The sequence below is a fragment of the Triturus cristatus genome, chromosome 7, assembly GCF_964204655.1.
Source record: "Triturus cristatus chromosome 7, aTriCri1.1, whole genome shotgun sequence".
Classification (NCBI taxonomy): Eukaryota; Metazoa; Chordata; class Amphibia; order Caudata; family Salamandridae; genus Triturus; species Triturus cristatus.
Window position 1 is genome coordinate 724017626 of NC_140590.1, and position 20820 is coordinate 724038445.

General features: G+C 41.9%; 1 protein-coding gene across 2 annotated transcripts in view; it reads right to left on the minus strand.

Moving 5' to 3' along the window:
• The window catches only part of RNF213 (ring finger protein 213), a 2329248-nt gene that overhangs the window by 1903690 nt on the left and 404738 nt on the right, over nucleotides 1-20820 (minus strand). For both annotated transcript variants that reach the window (XM_085617427.1, XM_085617426.1), the window contains exon 7: nucleotides 11380-11669. In XM_085617427.1, the coding sequence (XP_085473553.1) occupies nucleotides 11380-11669 (290 nt within the window). The remainder of the gene's footprint in view (nucleotides 1-11379; nucleotides 11670-20820) is intronic.

Below are 20820 nucleotides of genomic sequence, written 5' to 3' on the forward strand. Positions count from 1 at the left end.
GTAGACGAATAGAGAATTATAGGAGACTACCTTGGTATTGTCTTATATAGTCATGAAGGGCCTGAATGTTATACACTACACATGAGTTTCTTCAGTATATCTAAGATGGAAATGAGGCCTAATTCTCACGAGTGTACAACAATGTGTAAAATGGTACTGTGCACTATGCCTACTGCAGGCTACTACAAGAAGTGATGTAAATCTCCCCCATTATTTAAACCTCCTGGAATGCGTGTGTCCAACTCTACTATACATTTGCATTCCAGTTGCCTCAAAGTTTTTTCCTGGTTGCCACCTCTCTTCAATTTGGGTACTGAGTCTATGATAAAGTAGCTCAGACAGCTCAGATTGTTGTTGTGGCAAGTTTTAAAATGTCTTGCTACCGGGTAGGTTGGATCCGAATTTACTATTGCCCTTAAATGCTGTAAAATTCTATTGAATGCTTGCAGTTTCGTACTCCCCACATATTTTAGCTCGCATGTGCATTGCAATACATACACCACATGATCGGTGCGACAGGTATAATGTCCCTTAAGATATCTGGGACTGTCACTGAAAGGTGTTGTGTATTGGTTAGTGTTAATACCAAATTTGCACGCTCTACATGAGGAGCATTTAAAAAATCCTTTCACAGGGGCTAACCATGTACCACTAGTAGATGTTTCCGGACTACTGGATACCAGTTCGTCCCGCATGGAAAATGCTCGCCTGTATGTAATAGTGGGGGTTTTGGGAAGTACTGCCTTTAAAGTAGGATCCGTTAACACAATAGGCCATTCTTTACAAATAATTTTCTTGATAGTTTTGGCCTGTCTGCTGTAGGTAGTGATAAGCCTCATTTCACTTTCCTTAGACTCATTGTCTGGGATGTTGTCAGTAGGCAATGAGGTTTCTTGATTTATTGTGTTTTTAGATATCAATAAATCACTCCTATTTATGAGGTTAGCTTTATTCATGGCTCTAATTAAGCTTTTCTCATCATACCCACGCGCTGATAGTCTGTTCTTGGCATCTAGCTGATGCTTATCACGCGCTGCTGTGGTACTACACGCTCTGTGGATACGCAAAAATTCCCCATAGGGAATACTCTTAATTGTATGTTGTGGGTGGAAACTACCGGCATGTAACACTGTATTCCCAGATGTGCTTTTGCGATATAGACTGGTTTCCAATTTGCCATCCTTGAAATTAACCGTCACATCCAGGAAATTAACAACATTAGAGCTAATCTCAGCAGTAAATTTCAGATTCAAATCATTGTCATTGATATCATTTACAAAACTCAACGCCTCCTGTTCAGTGCCCTTCCAAATGACGAAAATATCGTCAATATAACGCCACCATGATATCACTCTAGTGGACCATGATTCCGCATGACGGACCATGAGGACATGTCTCTCCCACCAGCCTACATGTAAACATGCATCGCTGGGAGAGAAACATGCCCCCATGGCCACGCCCCTCAATTGTTGAAATGCCTCATTGTTAAAAAGAAACAAGTTATTATTTAAACAAATGCGGATCATACTGACTAACATGGTGTTATGTTTGTAGAACTCCATATTTCTTTTACCCAGAAAGTATTCTACAGCACGCAGACCATCATCATGGGCTATACTGGTGTACAGTGCTGTGATGTCCATAGTTATTAAAATAACATCAGATGGTAAAGTTAGTTTGTGTAGAAAGTCCATAGTGTCCCGTATGTAACTTGGCAAGTTCACCACCAACTCTTGGAGGAAAAAGTCAATATATTTAGAGATGTTTTCAAACATGCCATTGATTGCTGATACTATAGGGCGTCCCGGGATTGGCATGACCCCCTTATGCACTTTGGGGATGAAATAAATGCTTGGTAAGACCGGGTGCTCTTTGTGCAAAAATTTCACCTCCTCTTTGGTAAGTAAGCCCTCTCTGTGCCAAGCCTGTACATCGTCTTTGTATTGCTTGAGTGTGTTAGCAATCAATGTTCTAGGAACCCTACGGTAACATTCCACATTGTTCAAATGGTGGTACGCCTCTTCTTTATATTCCTTTTTTCCCCCCATAGGACCACATTACTATCTATATATATATATCTATATATATATATATATATATATATATATATATCTATATCTATATATATATATATATATCTATATATATATATATATATATATATATATCTATATATATATATATATATATATATATATATATATATATATATATATATATATATTTTTTTTATTTTTAAAAACAATAGAACAACGTGGCAGGGCCATAATAAAAAAAAATGCGTTTTCAGTCTTCAGTCATCTACTTAGACAACAGTAATCAGCCGCATTTTAACATGGAACAGAGAAATATTCCATGAGTCAAATCATTTATACAACAATTACATAGGATAAACACATATTCATACAGATACATTCCCGTGTTCTACCTATAATAAATTTCAAAGGCAAGTTCCTTCATCTCAAAAAACATGAAAACATTGCAGGACATGTCACTGCAAAATGATAAATAACATTGCTTTTTTTCAAATCTGCAAAATAACTATTCTCCAAGTAATGCATTTGCCGTAGGTGGTAATGTAGGCATCAGCATTATCTAGGTAGGTTTAATGCTTGCCTCCTGTCAAGTGTCATATTTTACAGTTGGTGATATATATTTATCAAATAATTACGCGTCTAAAGGAAAATGCTACTTACCAGTATGCATCTGTTCTTGGCATGTAGAGCTGCAGATCCACACACTAAGCATAGATCGCCATCTGGTGTTGGGCCCAGATGTTTGCACTTGTTTTTGTCTTGGAAAAGTCTTTGAAAGTCACGAGATAGGGGACTCCTCCTTTGGATGATAGTGTGCATGGGCATCGTCTCCATCTTCAGATTGTTTTTCGCCAGCAGGGAAATGATGGAGTTTTGTGAGAAACAGAAAAGATGCACAAGTATGCTGTATCTAATTAAGATAATACTGGAACAGATAAAGGTAGCCGGGGAGGTGGGTGGGCGTGTGTGGATCTGCAGCTCTACATGCCAAGAACAGATGCAAACTGGTAAGTAGCATTTTCCGTTCGAGGCATATGAGCAGCAGATCACACACTAAGCATAGATTGTATAGCAGTACTCCTCCTTAGCGGCGACCACCAGTATCTGTTGCAGTAGTTTGAAATAATGTTTTGAATACAACCTGGCCCACACTAGCTTGCTGTTTTGTTTGCACATCTACACAAGAGTGCTTTGTGAATGTGTGCGGTGTAGACCATGTAGCTGGTTTGCAGATGTCATGTAAGGGAATGTTCCCTAAAAATGCCATTGAAGGCCCTATGTTTTGGGTAGAGTGGGTTTTAGGGGGAACTGACAATGTTCGTTTAGCTTTGTGATAGCAAATCTGTATGCATTTGACAATCCACCATGCTATCCCAGATTTTGATATGGGGTTGCCTTTATATGGTGGTGAGAAGGATACAAAAAGTTGTTTTGTCTTGCGAAAAGGTTTGTTCTCTTAATGTAATAAAGCAGTGCTCTTTTGACATCCAGAGTGTGAAGAGCTCTTTCTGCTACTGTCTGGGGTTGCAAGAAAATACGGGAAACTCCACAGACTGAGGTGGAAGGGAGAAATGACTTTTGGAAGGAATTTAGGATTAGTTCGTAGAACAACCTTATTATGATGGATTTGCAAGAAAGGTTCCTGGATAGTTAGTGCTTGTAACTCACTAACTCTTCTAAGAGAAGTAATGGCCACTAGGAAAGTATCTTTCCATGTTAAAAACTGTAGCTCACATTTATGTAGAGGTTCAAACGGAGGACCCATTAGTCTTGTGAGAACTATGTTTAAAGTCCACACAGCCGAGGGTGGTACTCTGGGAGGAATTATTCTTTTAAAGCCTTCCATAAATGCTTTGATGGCAGGTACTCTGAAAAGTGATAAATGTTGCCTATTTTGTAAGCAGCGAGGTGCAACCTAATAGATGTATAAGCCAAGTTACACCTTTGGAGATGTAGTAGGTAACCTATGATGTGTTGGATAGACACATCTAGGGGATTGATGGTGTTGTTATGACCATATAAACACCGAATCTTTTCCACTTGGCTGCATTGCAGGCTCTAGTGGTGGGACGTCTAGCCTCCTTAATAACGTTCATACAGTCAGGGGGAAGGTTAAGGTAACCAAATTCTAAGACCTCAGGAGCCAGATCGCAAGTTGGAGCTGAGCTGGGTCCGGGTGTCTGATCTCTCCATGGTTCTGGGTTAAGAGGCGTGGGGAGAGGTGCAGTTTTTGGTGCAGAACCACAGAGAGTTCCAGTAATGTGGTGTACCACAGTTGTCTGGCCCAAGTTGGAGCAACTAGAATGAGAGTAGGTGAGTGTTGCTGTAGCTTTCGCACCACCAATGGAATGAGTGGGAGAGGCGGAAAAGCGTACGCAAATCTGCCTGACCAATTTATCCATATCGCATTGCCTTTGGACAATGGGTGTGGGAATCTGGCGGCGAAGCTTGGGCATTTGGCGTTTTCGTGTGTGGCAAAGGTCTATATGTGGTTGGCCCCATATTTGAAAAAAATGGTTGAAGAACTTGCGGATGAAGTTCCCACTCATGAATATGTTGCGTTTGACGGCTTAACAGACCGGCTTTGTTGTTTTTGACTCCCGGGACAAGTTGGGCTAGGAGAAAAATGTTCTGCGGTACAGCCCATCTTCATATGCTTTATGCTAGATGAGAGAGCTGTAGAGAATGTGTCCCGCCTTGTTTCTGTATGTTGTACATGGCTGTCATGTTGTCCGTGTGGACTAGGACAGCCTTGCCTGATATTTGCTTTTGGAATGCTTTTAGGGCTAGGAATATGGTTAGTAACTCCAGGTGGTTGATGTGGAGTAATTTCTGTTGAGGAGTCCACCTGCTGTGCATGGTGGGATGTAAAAGATGAGCTCCCCAGCCGGAGAGCGATGTGTCCGCTGTCAGGACAATCTGTGGAACTGGCTCTAGGAACGGGCGCCCTTTGGAAAGGTTTTCGGTGTTCCACCACTGCAGAAAGCGGCGAGTGCGACCGTCTACCAACACTAGATCTGTTAAGTGACCTTGAGCCTGGTTCCATTGTCGTGCTAGGCACTCTTGGAGAGGACGCTTCTGGACTCTTGCATGAGGCACTATGAATATGCAAGAGGCCATCATCCCTATGAGTTGCATGAACACGCGAGCTGGAAGAGAGTGTGGAGACTGAAATTTGGTTATGAGGGCTTGCTATCCTGGCTGGACTGGGATAAGCGAGAGCTTTTGAGGTGTCTCTTGTGGCACCTAGATACTGGTGTATGTGGGACGGTTGTAGATGAGACTTTGCGTGGTTTACTGTAAACCCCAAGTCATGGAGTAGTGGCGTGAGTGTGGTGTACACACTGACTGTATGAGCTGGCTTTTATGAGCCAGTCGTCTGGATATGGGAAGACGTTAATGTGCTATCTTCTTAGATGAGCTGCCACTACCGCCAGGCACTTGGTGAATACCCGGGGTGCTGTGGTGACTCCAAAAGGGAGTACTTTGAATTGGTAGTGTTGACCGTCCACTACGAACCTGAGATTTCCTGTGAGATGTGCGAATGGGAATATGGAAGTCGGAGTCTTAGAGATCTAGAGTGGCAAGGAAGTAGCCTTGTGAAAGAAGAGGAAGGACCTGCTGAAGTGTGACCATGTGAAAATGGTCTGACTGTATGTAGAGGTTTAGTGATCTGAGGTCCAGAATAGGTCTCAGAGAGCCGTCCTTTTTTGGTATGAGAATATAGAGAGTAAACTCCTGTGTTTTGTTGGTGCAGGGGAACTGGTTCTATTGCACTCTTTTCTAGGAGGAAGATGACTTCCTGCTTGAGCAGTGATAAATGTTCTAACGACATTGGGCGCTGTTTGGGTGGTATGTTTGGGGGGGTAGAGGTGAGTTATAGACAGTAGCCCGATTGAATGATTTGTCTCACTCACCTGTCTGTGGTGATGTTGGTCCAAACAGGCAGTAACTGTTGTAATCGTCCCCCGACTGGAGTGGAATGGGCCGGGGGAACGGTGGGAAGTCATTGGGTAGGGGTGGAGGTAGAGCGGGTGTTGTTGGTCTTGCCTCTACCTTTGTTTTTGTTGCCTCTGTAGCCTCCTCTCTGGTAACCTCTGGTGAATGTAGACTGGGTGGGAGTCTTATAAGAGGTGGAGGGGTTGTCAGAGGAGTAGCCTCTGGAGGTGCCCTTGTAAGAGGGACGACGAAAGGAACGTCTGGGAGCTTGCGAATGCAAGGCTCCCATTGCTTTAGCTGTGTCCGTGTCCTTCTTCATCTTTTCAAGGGATGAATGAAAATTAGGGTCAAAAAAGTGTTCCTGATCGAATGGTTGGTTTAAGATGGAACTTTGTACTTCAGGTTTGAACTCTGAAATGCGTAGCCAGGCATGTCTACGCAGGAGAACACTTGTGTTGACAGCTCTGGAGGCGGTATCTGCCACGTCCAGCGCGCAACAAATGGTTGTGTTGGTGATGAGTTTCCCCTCTTGTATAAGGTGATTGGCTTTAACCTTCTATTTGTCCGGGAGGTGTTGCAATAGGGTTTCAAGCTGGTCGTAATGTGCCCTATCGTACCTGGCTAACAGCGCTTGAGTGTCGGCGATACGCCATATGTTAGCTGCCTGTGAATAGGTTCTTTTGCCAGAGGCATCTAAGAGTTTGGAATCTTTATCAGGGGTGGAGCGTCCCTTGATGTCTGAGAGTTGGCCCTCTTTCTAGCAATGGAGACTACAAGGGAGTCTAGTGGTACAGAGCCCTTAACGTATGCTGGGTCTGCTGGAGCAGCCTTGTATTTTTTCTCGATCCTGGGGTTAAATAACCCTAGCCCTGACAGGATCTTTAAATACCTCAGGTGCATGCTTGGTAACTCCTTTTAGCATGGGCAGAATAGTGGTGGACCTTTGTGGGTTATCAAAGGTGTCCATAAGGAAATCCTCTTCCACAGGGTCAGGATGCAAGTCAACCCTGTGGTATTGGGCAGCTCTGTGTAGAAGCTGATGAAAACCCACTATGTCATCAGGAGGGGAAGGCCTGGAGGGGTAGATGTCATCCTGTGGAACATTAGGGACGTCTGGCGTACTATAATCGTCCCAGGGGTCAGGAGAATAAGGTGTATCCCCTAGTGTCTCATCATCCGCACCCCTCCCGTGTCATCGGAGGTGTCATCATCATCATCCATTGGTGGAGGAGATGGTGTAGGAGAATGGTGAGGTGGGGGAGGAGGCAGGGGAGGAGGTGGTGGAGAAGGGACCCTGAGGGGAAATGTTGCAATGTCCCTTTTTTTAGGTGGTGGAGCCGGTACAGGCGTATCCAATGGTCTCTTCTTTGTACTTAAAGTCAGCTGACCAGTTTTTGGGTCTTTTAGAAGATTTGTCTGTTTACAGTCTGGTTTAAATAGCTCTTCTGATAGAGGCTGGTCTTTCGGCGCCGACCGTTTCGGTTTGTAAGACTTGCGCGGCACTGACTCTGGAATGGTTTTGTGCTCCTTTGGCTTGGAACTGTAATGTTTTACAGTCTCTGTGGCTGCTTGTGGAAGAGTGTTTTTTCGGATCCGAGGCTTTTTTCGGCTCCGAAGGGTGTGAATCCGAAGCTTTAGGGATCGGCTTTTTGCTCGGCTCCGAGTGTTTTTTCAGAGTCGATGGGGTGGTGCCTGTAGATTTCGGTGCAGAGTGCTTGGATGTGGAGGCAGTGATCAGCACGGAGGAGGAGGGCGGTTTCTTCTTCGGTGCTGGGGTCCGCTCAGTACCGATGGTAGACAGACTCGAGCCCAAGTCGCCTGAAGGCTTAGTAGGCTTATATGCCGGGCCCGAGGGCGGGGCATGGGAAGCAGTCTCTGAGAGTGCACCAGGGCCCGAGGGTGTGACTGAAGCCTTTTTCGATGGTGTAGGGGGGGGGTCAGGCTCGACGTCTCTACTTACGACCCGCCGCCCAGGAGTGATGTACTCGAGGTCGGAGTCATCGGCTTCGGAGGCGCTGATGGGACCTTCTTCGATGCGCTGCTGTTCTGGTACATCGACGCCCTCCGGGAAGATGTCATCGGGGATGGGCGCCGACAAGCGAGCCATTGTTCTCCTGGCTCGACGATCTCAAATGGTCTTCTTCGAGTGGAAAGAGACACAAGCCACACAGTCTCTGGCCTCATGCTCCAGGGACAAGCCGAGGTTGCACACCTCATGCACATCGGTGTGGGGAAATTTCGACCCACGTTGAGGACATTTCTTGAATGGCGTCCTTTCCATGAGCCAGATAACAAGGCCCAGGTAGGCCCGAAGGCCTTCGTCAACAACCGGAATCGAGGACTTCGATGTTGAAGAGATGCGCGACGACTAGGGATCGCGATCGAAAACAAGTGGAATCGGTGACGGTTCCGAACTGGAGCGCGAGAAACACATCCGAGCCCGATGGCGGAAAAAAACAATCTCAAGATGGAGCTGATGCCCATGCGCACTATCATCCAAAGGAGGAGTCACATATCTCGTGACTTCCAAAGACTTTTCCAAGACAAAAACAAGGGCAAAACAAGATGGCAATCTATGATTAGTGTGTGATCTGCAGCTCATATGCCTCAAACATGCCTTTATTGCATTACATGTTGGCTGTAGTCAGCTTCGCACAGCACATCCGGCATCAATTTGATACTGGTAACATAAAAACTTAAAAAATCATATTACAAAGGATTTGCCTGGCAACAGAAAGTTTATCAATTCAACCTGTGGTCTCTACTGACAGCATCCCGCGGTTTCCCCACAAAAACAAGTGACGCTGTTTCAATCTACACTGCCTGACAGTGGCACTCCAGGCAGAAATATTATATGAACAACTGACCCAAAACTACGATTAAATTCAATCTACACTGCCCCTTGTCTGACATCCTAAAGCTCTCTTTGTTAAAGGCCACTTATTTTATACTTTCTCCAGAGTTTACGTTTAGCTGTAGCTTTTGAAAAATCATTAGATACTTCGCATTTTCAACCTCAGTAAAAAAAAAATATATATATAATAATAGCATGTGGACAACTAATTGAGTGGCGTCTTCTTTAGTTGGTGACCTTCGCATCCCTAGAAGGGGAAATGCATTCAGCAGAGGTTCACTAGAGTATCTGCGCAGCGCGCCAAATGCACAGAACGCCCGTGTCATCATCACACCACTTAAAGTACTAATTGCTTTTGGCTTGGAATTCTGAAGGAATGCGCCAGGCCTCTACGGGAGCTGCGGCCTGATATTCTAGAATCACCCCACATCTCCTGTGACTACTTAGGCCGCAGAGTGCTAAGCTATGGAGCGGGTCAGGTTTCTGCAGCAACACCTACTCTAGAAAGCTGGTTATGTAGTCCCGGCTGCAGGCTGACCAGGAGAAAGGGTTGGTGTTTGCGGTAATGTGAGAAGCCATTAACTTAGCAGCTTCGTGGCCTTTGGTCCCACAGGAGTTTCCAATTCCATCATGGTTCATTCCGAAACGTTCAACCACAAGAAAACAAACCAGCATTGGCATAGCCAATAGGTTTCACCTGTGGGACCTTATAAGTGATTAGCCATGCAACAGTTGATGCTGTTGTACCAATGATATTTTGCTGCATAACTAAATCCTTATAAGGTCCCAAAGGCGAGACCTATTGGCTATGCCAATGCTTGTTTTTTAATGATTTAAGCCTTGAGCAAGGGGCAATATCACATAGAAAAGTAGCTCAAGCCAATGCATACTTAATTTTAAACTTCATCTGAATATTAGGACGTTCCAATATACCTGAAAAAAGGATATTTAACTGACCGAGCGCAAACTTTAAACTTCTTGGAAATCTAAACAAGTGGCCTGATCAACAAAATACTTCATATCTTACCAAATTTGCCAATGAATCAATAGCAGACGTATAAATCAAGAAAGTCTCAACAAGCCATTGCCTAAAGACCTTACGGTAGGAACTTGTTAGACCATCCTCTCGGCACTAAGATTTAACAGGAAAGCTCTTCAGAGTCAATCTGTTTAAAACAGTTCCCTCTATTTTATTTAAAAAGAAGGTTATTGAAAACAAAGAATTTAACAGCATACATAAGAGCTGGAGGTACATTACTCATAGAGTTCCAACATAAGAGAAACTACCTCTTTCCCATTGCACTATAAACCTTTTGTAAATCCTCACATATGTTGTTACTTGTGCACTCTATTCCTAGATGTGGAGATTTACAGAACTATTCTGAGTAAGAACCATATCAAGATAGAAGAAGTGGATAACATTATCTATTTTCTTATTATCCATTCTCCAGCTATGTTGCTGCTCAAACCTTTGATCTTAGGAGTTAACTACAACTTTGCTTTTGCCAGTATTCACTTTTAGAAAGTGGCTGCATGCATAAGATTCCAAGGTACCAAGACCCTACTTACTGGAGGCCAACTGGTGTTAGGTCAAACATGCGTATTATCTGTATACAACAGAGAATAGCACATTTAATTACCCAAGCTTGAAGCAAGCTTTCAAATACCATAGAACATCAGAGGAAAATCATACATATCCCAAGGGAATAAAGACCGGTGCTAAACGTCACCCCTGCTTTAGCTAATCCTGTATGGTAATGCAAGCAGTCAATCCTTTGCCTGATCCCAATATTACCCTGCACCACCTATCCATTTGTGGGGAAGTACAAGGATGCCAAAAGTGTCCAATTTACACCGAAGAGTTGGTTGGTTAATGCAGTTGAAAAATTAATAAGGGCAGCATAACCTGGATGCTGCTTAATAATGTTATATTTATCCAAAAGAGTATACACCACAGCTAAGTTATCCAAGACATAACATTGGAACTAGAAACCAGATTGCTTTATGGGGAACAGTGCACCCTTGGCAACCCATATTAGTTTTGGGGTGGTGCCCTTGGACATTGATTATGGATAGGGAGAATGGTGCCCCCTTTCCAAGAATTAAGGACCTGCCACTCGGAGGGCATTCCTTGAATCACGGAGACAAAAGGATCCTTTTTCATCATCACAAAAGGAATATCATCTGGGTCCTCAACAAGTACAAATTTCAGTAGATGATTGAAAACGCAAGACAGGAAAGGCTTCACAATGTGAATATCTCAAGGCTTCATAGAGTATTTAGCACCAGGCGGCCTGCATTTGGGGGCAAATGTCAAACCAAAACAACAAATTATGTAATCTGGAAATCACACCATGTTATGTGTGGGGCTACAAAGGAGCAAAATATGCAATAGAAAGGTTTATATAAACATACTCATTATCAGTATATAAATAAAAAAAGTTTACCCATACTTACATAAAACATACAACATAATTTAAGAGGGATACAAGCAAGTGGAGATTCCTTTAGCAATCACTATCATACAGAGAAGTAGGGAACAAAAAGCACCTGTGTTTGGCCAAACTGCAGAGACGTCCACTTCTTTGGTTCATTCTCATGCACCATTGGGTTGCATGATACATGATAGAAGTGTTGAAGCTGAAAGAGGAAGCTGTTCAAGTTGGTGGAGTCCAAGCTGGTGAGGATGTTGAAGATGCTGTCGAGCATGATTTCACCAGCTATCTCCTTCCCTTTTAGGACACTACGCTTTTTATCGTCCCATCCAGCGTAAGCCAAAAATTTCTTCAGAGGGCCTTTCTCCGGCTTTACACAAACAATGTCATCATATTGGTGCCATTCTAAACACAAAACAAATTTTTTTAAATACATTTTCTGAAAATAGATAAACATAAAAAGATGAGTAAACCAGAATTCTTCAATCCTCCTCAACATTTGTGAATGTCCAATGAAAGGTCTGATAATAACAAATTAGGTTTTATTAAATAGGTTAACACAGTAGGTTGATATTTTTAATCATGTTAACATGGCAGTTAACATTTTAGTCATGTGTTTATTTGTAATTTAATTCTACAACCAAGTATTAACAGAATCACACACAGGAAATAGGAGTGATAGGTATTGCTCTGGATTTACTCACCTCTTTCCTCAGAGATCGAATACAAATAGTAGCTCTAGGGAAATTTAATTCTACACCCTTTTCCTTACCTTGTGGAGTCCCTCAGGGGTCATCCCTGAGCCCAACGCTCTTTAATGTTTATGTAGCCAAACTGTCACCTCTTGTCAAAAGCTTCTACTTGGAGGTAACATCCTATGCCGATGATATCCAATTGATAATTGCTGCTGTCAACAATGATACGTTGGGCCCTCCAAGATGCCAAAACTGCATTAAGGTGGTTAGTGGCTGGATGAGTAGACATTGCCTGAAACTTAATTCAGGTAAAACCGAGATAAAAAAAATTCGGGAACCCCTCCCCAGCTTAGTCCCTTAACTGGTGGCCGGAGAATCTGCCTCACCCTCCCCTTCGTGTAACTAAAGCTAAGAATTTAGGAGTCATTATTGACGACAACCTCAATATGAGTGCCCAAGTATCAGCTATAACCTCCTCAGCTTACTACATATTAAAACTGATCAGGAAGATCCTGCCATTCATCCCGTCCGCCATAGGAAAACCCTGATTATTGCACTAGTCCTATTCAAATGTCTCCATCTAAACTTTTTAGAAAAAACACAGGAGACGACTACAGTCGGTTCAAATCTCAGTGGCTAGAATGATCCTAAAACTTCCTGAGTTTCCTTCGATCTCCCAGAGACTTTGCAAGCTACACTGGCTGCCTATGCGCAGCCGTGCTAAATTTAAAGCCCTAGGTCTTGCTCATAAAGGAATGCATAATACAGGCCGGACTGTCTTAGATCGGCCTTTAAACGATATATGCCCAACAGAGAACTCCGGTCTCCAAAAGCTAACTTCTTAGAAGTGTCCAAATTTAAAAAGATGCAATGGGGTGGCAGAAGCAGTATCTTCAGCACGACCATACTTTGGAACACCCTGCCATTGCATATTAGAACAATCCCTTCTTTAACGGCATTTAGGAAGGAGATAAAAACCTGGCTATTTAACTTCTGAAACTGCCTCTAGCCTGCCCCTCAGATAGCGGCAAGATGCCCTCGGGTATACGCACGCTTTAGAAATTCCTGACATAACACACAAAAGAGATTGATGAAGATTATTCTTGATACCTTCTGTGAGGTATCCCACTACTTAGTAAGCAAAGCCCTCATTCACTTTCGTGGCATGCTTCATCATGGGATATGCTGTAACACCTAAGGTTCAGATGTGCGTACCATGGTGGCGCCCCTAAAGAAACTGGGCTCTAGTACATTTCAGGGATCAGAACACTAGTATGGTTACAACTAACTAAAGTGATTTCCAAATAATTGATTTTATTTGTGGGTTCTCTTTGACAGAATAAAAAAATAAAAATATCAACGTCTGAATGGTCAGTGGGACAATTATCACCCTACCATCTCTAAATCTTCAACATGCTTCGGCTGAATTTTTACGCCCATACGTGTTAAAGACCTTATTCAGTACTTTCAGATCCCTATTGTCATCCTGTTTGGGACCACGGTCCACTGTCAGTTGTCTAGTGTTTAACCCCTTCAGTGCCCGCCCCTTTCCCCGCCCTGTGCCGGCCGTTGCATTAGCGAACGGGGTCTATGACGAGCTGGACTCGTCATGGGCACAGCGCAACCGCGGCCCATGACGAGTCCAGCTCGTCATGGGCACTGAAGGGGTTAAGTAGTGGCAGGGAGCAAAAACATATTTTACACTCCTGGTATGAGACGCTGGAGTAATCTCTACAGGGGAACAGAAGTAGCAATTGTTAAACAAAGGGGACAACTTTCAAAAAGAAACTGACACTCCATCACTGTTAAATTGTTAAAAAAGGCTTCGCTCAGTCTGATATACTTGTAATACAGATTTTTTTTTTTTTTTTTTTTAAAACATGAAAGAAAGCACTGCAAACCAATCGATACACAGCACAAAAGGTGGTGATTTTTTTATTTCTTAAATTAAAAAAATAAAATAACATTTTCAATCCTACCCAGTTGTCTTGGTAGTTTTTTTTTAACCCAGGGAGGCCATGTGGGCTTCGCCCGGTAGTCAAACAAATAGAGAATCAAAGAATTAAAGGATAGATCACAAACCTATCCCACACTATTCACACACACACACACACACATATATATATATATATATATATATATATATTTATTATCTACTGGCAGTCGCCAGTAGATAGTTAAAGTTAGGACCAAGTTCCCATAGGAAATCTAAAAATTATATTTTGAATAACTTTGGCGCCGGTTGACGAATCCTCGCAAATTTTTCAAAACTAATGGGGCGCTACGCTCAGCTCCTACCCTAAAGTCTCGGGGTGATTCGTCAAGCGGGGGCTGAGAAAAAAGGGGGGTCCCAAAACGCGTTTTCCCCATGCATTTTCCCATAGGACCTTTAGTCGAAGGTACAGCCCGAACGGCTGAACAGAATTACTTGAAATTTGGCAAAGAGGTAGTCCTCAGGTCAGGCATGTGCCTTTTGCATATATGGTGTCAATCTGTTCAGTAGTTCCTGAGAAAATTGCAGTTAAAAGTACATAAATATCTATATGAACGCATCTCTCTTCTTATTCAGAATTCTACATCATATGGATCTGAAAACACTCCTTTTCTTACAACTATGAGACGCAAGTCTCAATACTGCCCAGGTTGCCCACTTAAGTCTTTTATTTATTACTAATTGTGTCTTCTGGTAGTATAAACGTGGTGAAGACCCAAAGCCCAACATCTTAATAATCTCAAAGGAGGTTTCCTCAGGCAATACAATAGCATCCCAACCCTGGGGCGGTGTTTCTCATGTCTTTTTTTTTTTCTTTTTAAATTCTTTTTATTAAAGCAATAGTCAGCATTCATGAACATAATTTTGAACTAACTTTGGGTTACGTTCAATAAGATACACATACTACAATACAGAGACAGGATATTGAATTGACAGTTCCTCTGGAATCCCACCATCCAATTAACTTGATACCTGCGCCCTCCCCACCTAACTAGTCGAACCTCCCCGTGCCATGGGATTTCATCATTTAGGCCTCTCAAATGGCTCCCCAATCTGTATAACCAGCGTTGTTCACACTTAATCAGTAGATTTACATTTTTGTTGTGCTACCTTGTAAGTTAAGTTTAGCCAGAACTGTCCACTTTAAATGGTCTTTAGCATGAGTTTTCCCAAAAATGCATGGTCAATTTTGTAATATTATTTTTACATCGAATATTGCTTCTATTCTCAGATATTCTTATTTTTACTTTTCTTATGGTCATTCCCCCATAAAGAAGATTACATAGACACTGGATCAAGTAGATAACATTTTCTGAGTTGCACATAGTATGCCGATTTATAGTCCAAGGAACCTTTAGACCTAACTCCATGAACGTCATAGTGCTTATTAGGAAGCAGAACCTACATCCACAACAGGGGTATTTCTCCTTCACCCATAGTGGCCCTCATAAAATAGGTTCTGTCTGGCTCATTTATCTTGTGGCCTAATTGAGGACGTTGTTGCAACACGTAACTAACTGGGAAACCAGACATCACATACAGAATTCCCACCCGCAGACAACAACAGTCCTGATCATTAAGAACAAGATTACTGCCATTCAAAAGCAATGTGAGAGTGGGAATAATTGCAGGAATAGGAGTTACGTTCAAATAACAAGCCAAATTGGGGGTAGAAACATTACAAGCACCATGGATTTTTACTTGTTGACACACAAGGGAATGACCAGCAGATGAGTCACATTCTTCCCCTGTGAGAAGAATTTCACTTTCAGCTCGCTGACAACGATATATAAAAGGCAGGTACAATAACTCATGTATATAACTGCTCCCAAGAGGTTCATATTTACCTACAGGGAATTGTTTCATGCAGGAAGTGAACTGAAACATTGAGATGGGCAACGAGATTACACTGTATATTAACCAAACTGTGGAAAGAGTTTCCGCTACCATGAAGGGAAGTTGTTCACGTTTCTCTATATGTAGCATAGTGTAACTAGCGTCTTTCATAGCCATTAATATATTTTGGGGTGTTAAATTGAATGGTAAGAACAAAGCGCTACAATTTGGAAAATGCCAAGGAACGTGTTTGCAGTGTCCAACCAAATTGCATATCTGATATAAGTTGATACTGACGATGATACAGGGTAGACACTTCATTTTGTACAATATCAATAACAGAAGACACAATATTATCTAAAGTATAAATACAAGATGATAATGTATGAATACTGCTATCAACAGCAAGCACTTTATCTCAATTATCCTGATCAATTTTGCCTAAGCGTACAGCATCCTCAATTCGCGACAATTTCCAAAATTCATTATACGCAGCATAAACAAATCCTTTCGAACGAGGGGATTTTGGACCCAAAAGGAAATCAGAAAGGTGTATGTTTTCTGATAGGAGACAAAGATGTCGCTTCATGGCAGACAATGTGGAATGTTTTAAACATTGCTGACAAAATATACCTACAGAATAAGTTGAAACAGTGTTAGAATGTGGTGTCTGTGGGTAACGTGGATCAGGTCTATTTAATGTGAATCCTGAAGTAGTGTTCATGAAACGAGAATGACAAGCATTCATGTCTGTCGGCCACAAAGCCCACCTAGGTCATAGAAGAAATAAATGGACCATTTCTTATCACATAATTTAGTTGATCTTCAGTAGAATTTACATAAGACTGCCAATTTTCAAAAAGGGCTAAGGATGGAATCATGGGAGTATTAATTTCTTTAATCTTAGCCAACTCCAAACAAGCAGTCTGTTGGACTGTGTGGTTAAGAAAAATGATCTGTGTAGGTAGCAGACATGCACGGAATAGAGATTCTGTATCTTGGCCTTGCCAAGACTTAGTGCCCGATACTGATTTCAATTCAATATTGTCTTTCCAATAATCATATCCCTTCAGGGCTAAGTTATCAATAAGGCGGGATGCATATATTAACTTGGCCTGAGTAAGCATATATTTAGTTTAAAAAAGTGGAAACCAATTTAAAATAGTATGCCCTTGCTGTTAAAGATTGCTTTAAGTCACGGCTTATCCGCTCCACAACAGAATTGCCCTCGGGCCTATATTGAGACAAGAAATGCACCTGTACTCCCACGGATGTCATCCAATCCAGGTAAGCCTTAGAGGCAAAAGCCAGACCCTGGTCTGAATGGAAAGCGCCACAGGCATATGTTCAGATAAAGACATGCAAACATTTATAACAGTATGAGTGTCAACAGAACGCTGTGGCCAAACTCAACAGAACGCTGTGGCCAAACTCAAAGGAACATAGGGCAAAAATCCTCACCAACCAAAATGTATTTGAAAGCATTAACAGACACAAGAGGCCCGCAATGATCAAGATAATGCATCCAAAAGGATATATGTGCGAGTTTGTGGGTATAAACCGCACCACCAATAGTGTTGTTGTAAAAGAGAAACAGTAGCCACTCCTCCTGTGTGAGCTGAAGCCATGCCTTCATGGGAGACCACTATAAGAGACTGTCTGCGGTCAAGGCTTGGAATCAAGTGATCGCCAACCTCAGGAATGGACATAAAAGGAACTTTGTCAGTAGTTAATTGATAAGTGTATTGTGAAGGAAACCCCATAGGAAACGGAGTACCCTCCCTACAAGCGGCAAAAGCTACTAAAATGTCATTGCCTATTTTAGTCATAGAACAAGTAACTGTGGCTACTACAGATTTGGCTACTACAGATTTGGCTGCTCCACCAGGCATCGAATTTCCAACAGCGTGCACTCCCACACGATGTCCCAATGTATGGACGATAAGTTAAAGTGGCAGGCATTCTTTAAGAGCGGCCACTTGAACCAAAAGCGTTTTATGCATTATCGTGCTACCTTTAGAATGCCGACAATCATTTTGTTTCCAAAAAAACAAACGAATTCCCATAGAAAAATTGTACACAATAAAAAGAATCACACACACAACAAGGGTGGGTAATTCAGGATCAGCATATTCGAGAGCCAAAAGGAGAGCTCTCTATTCGGCCAGATGGGCCGCGCAGTCTCCGAGGGACTGAGTATGAACCACTGCAGAGTGAAAAACTCTTTCATTGTACCTGCAACAACAGCGCAAGCTGCTGAATAAGTCTGCTTAGAACCAATGGCCGGTTGAGCCGAACCATCAGTGTAAACGATACATTGGTACTGATCAAGTGGAAGAACCAAATAAGGAAGAGGGTGAACATGTTCATATTGAAGAAATTCTGGCGTTTTCAAAGAAGGGTCAAAAACACAACTGACATCAGTCGACATCAAAGACGTAGCCCATTGAATCTAACGAGGATGCAGAGCTTTAGCATTAGGAGCACTAGCTTTCGTAACCACCTCTAAGGCAGGCACGGGTGAAATGACAAAAATGCGTTTACCTTTAGCAAAAGGGAGTTCTTCTAGAATGGCCATCTGCATGGTAGTCAGAATTTTTTCAGTACAAGAAAAACACAATTCTTCTAGGAGTATACAGATGTGATTTATAAGAGATTGGAACTATGTCACCCTCATAAAAAGTTACATAAGTGAACCAATCGTGCCGGGCAAAATCCAGATGACCAGATTGGCAGCATTCAATCTAGTCAGTAAGTACTGCATAGCAAGCCAGTCAGACTGTAAAGTACACAACACCGCGGTGGGTTCCGGAAGCCAGGAAGAAGCTGAAACGATGGGTATATCAAAGCATAAAGAGGTCTGAAATACTGAGCATAGTCAGAAAAGCAAGTCCTGACGAAGGGCAGATGGAGGTTGCAATTGAGCACATTTCTCAAAAAAATGGGGTGCTAAACCCCTACCCTCATTTGTCATTTCATAGCCAAGAAAAAGAACAGCGAGAAACGCAATATGGGACTTCGCAAAATTAAATCTGTAGCCCACAGCAGCGTGATAGTGCAATTCACTCGTGCGACACATTTATCACGGTGCTAGTATGTGATAGTGATGCAGCGTAGAAAGTCTAATTCCCCCTTCGTCACAGACTAAATATCGCAATAACACATTCACTCAAATACATTCATTGGTGGGGCCCATAACACCAACACTCACACTTCATTGATCTGCTTCCCTAGCGGGATAAGTTTCCAAACGCTGACATGAAAGGAATATCTGTTTCACCTAAACCCTAATGCGCATTAAATACTTTTATTACCTCCAACCTTGTGATATTCCCCTCATTGGGTGATGAATCAGTTAGTTGTATATATGATTTAGTGATTCAATTCATTTATCTATACTCTTCTCTTATTCTAGTTTCTTCAAATAATCAACAACACATTTATCAATTAATCAAAACATTGTTTATCTAATTAAATTGCAAATTGTTAGAAAATCATCGTCCAAACCGCAGAACATCATATTTACATACTCTATCAGTCGTCCTAAGTCAGTCAAGTCGTAGAAAATCTTTAAATTCATCAAAGTCAGGCCGCAATTCAGTCTCTCAAAGATTCAGGATTACAGCTGTCCAGCAGTGTCACCGTCCTCTCCGTCAGCATAACGTCAGGAAAATGAAAGTTCGTTCAAAGAAGGAGAAAGACTTCTAATTCGCTTTTTCTACCTACTTTGATAGTGAAACTAATGTCAAAATGTATCAAGATTGAATTTTTAGACAGTCCTCATTGCTGGATTTGGGGTCATTCGGTAAAGTTCTCACATAGTCCGCAAGATTAAGTCATCGCACTTGCTGGTTCCGGTTTTGAAAGACAGTCTATTGTTGTGGTCCTGGCGAAGCTCCCAGGGTGTCCTTGGTGGGAACATCTTCTCCTGGGGTCAGGACGAGGCCATTGTTGCTGGCGGTGGCGCATGCGCACTTCACCCAGAACCTCGTGAGACAGCAGTAGTCACGTTGTACGTCTCAGTCAGCCATCTTAATGAAGGTCCAAATGGTCAACTAAAGCAAAACAAACACAAAAACGTAATTAAAACATAGAAATGGCTAATAAAATGTTAAACCCTCACTAATTCCCCTGTGTGTAAGTAATTATCTAGCAGAATAGCAACATTCAAAGCGTTTATACTCATCCAGTGATGCACAACTTACAATTACATCACAAAAGCAACATATATCATGCAATATTCTAAATTTTCTACCATTAGTATGCGTACATATATTAGTATACACTTAGTTTAGCCATGCAAAATGCAAATCCCACATGTAATTCTTTTGTTAATATAATTGGTAAGTCTCCACTTCAAACAAATTAATAACATTACTATTAGTTGATTATTCAGATTAATATAAACATGCAGAATGGGGGGGGGGGGGGGTATACAAAATTTTGTACTACCCGCTCCAGCAATCCCCCCTTTGGTGATTATATCACCACACCAACAAAATTGTGTATCCCTTTTACGGAATATCAAAGTGATTTCTTGTTTTTATTCATATTTGTTTCCCCTGTTTCTTCTCTTTTTGCTGTTTTATACATACTCTCCTTGATTTCCTCAAATCCTCTTTCTTGTTTCTTATCTCTTCTCCTTAAGTTTTCTCTTTTTAACCTTTTCTGATTTTTATCCTTTTTACGACAAATCCTAATCTAATAATTAATACTAAGAAAATCACATGTTAATGGAAATAATATCTTACCTAAAAATGTACTACCTAGTTTTACTACGAAATCTTTAATAGCTGATAATTTCTTTCCAATCTTTTCCCAAACACCTTCAACCTCCAGTGGTGCAATTTCGTCATGCAATTCTGTAATATTTTTAATATAAATTTTCAAATCTTTACTTTCGTCAGGAATGTAAGTACAACAATGTTGAAGTGTCAGCATTCCACAGACTCCACCCTCTTTTGCCAATAATATATCAAGGGTGCCTGTTGACAAGCGATCCACTACTGTTGAAAGTCTTCTAATTTTGTTT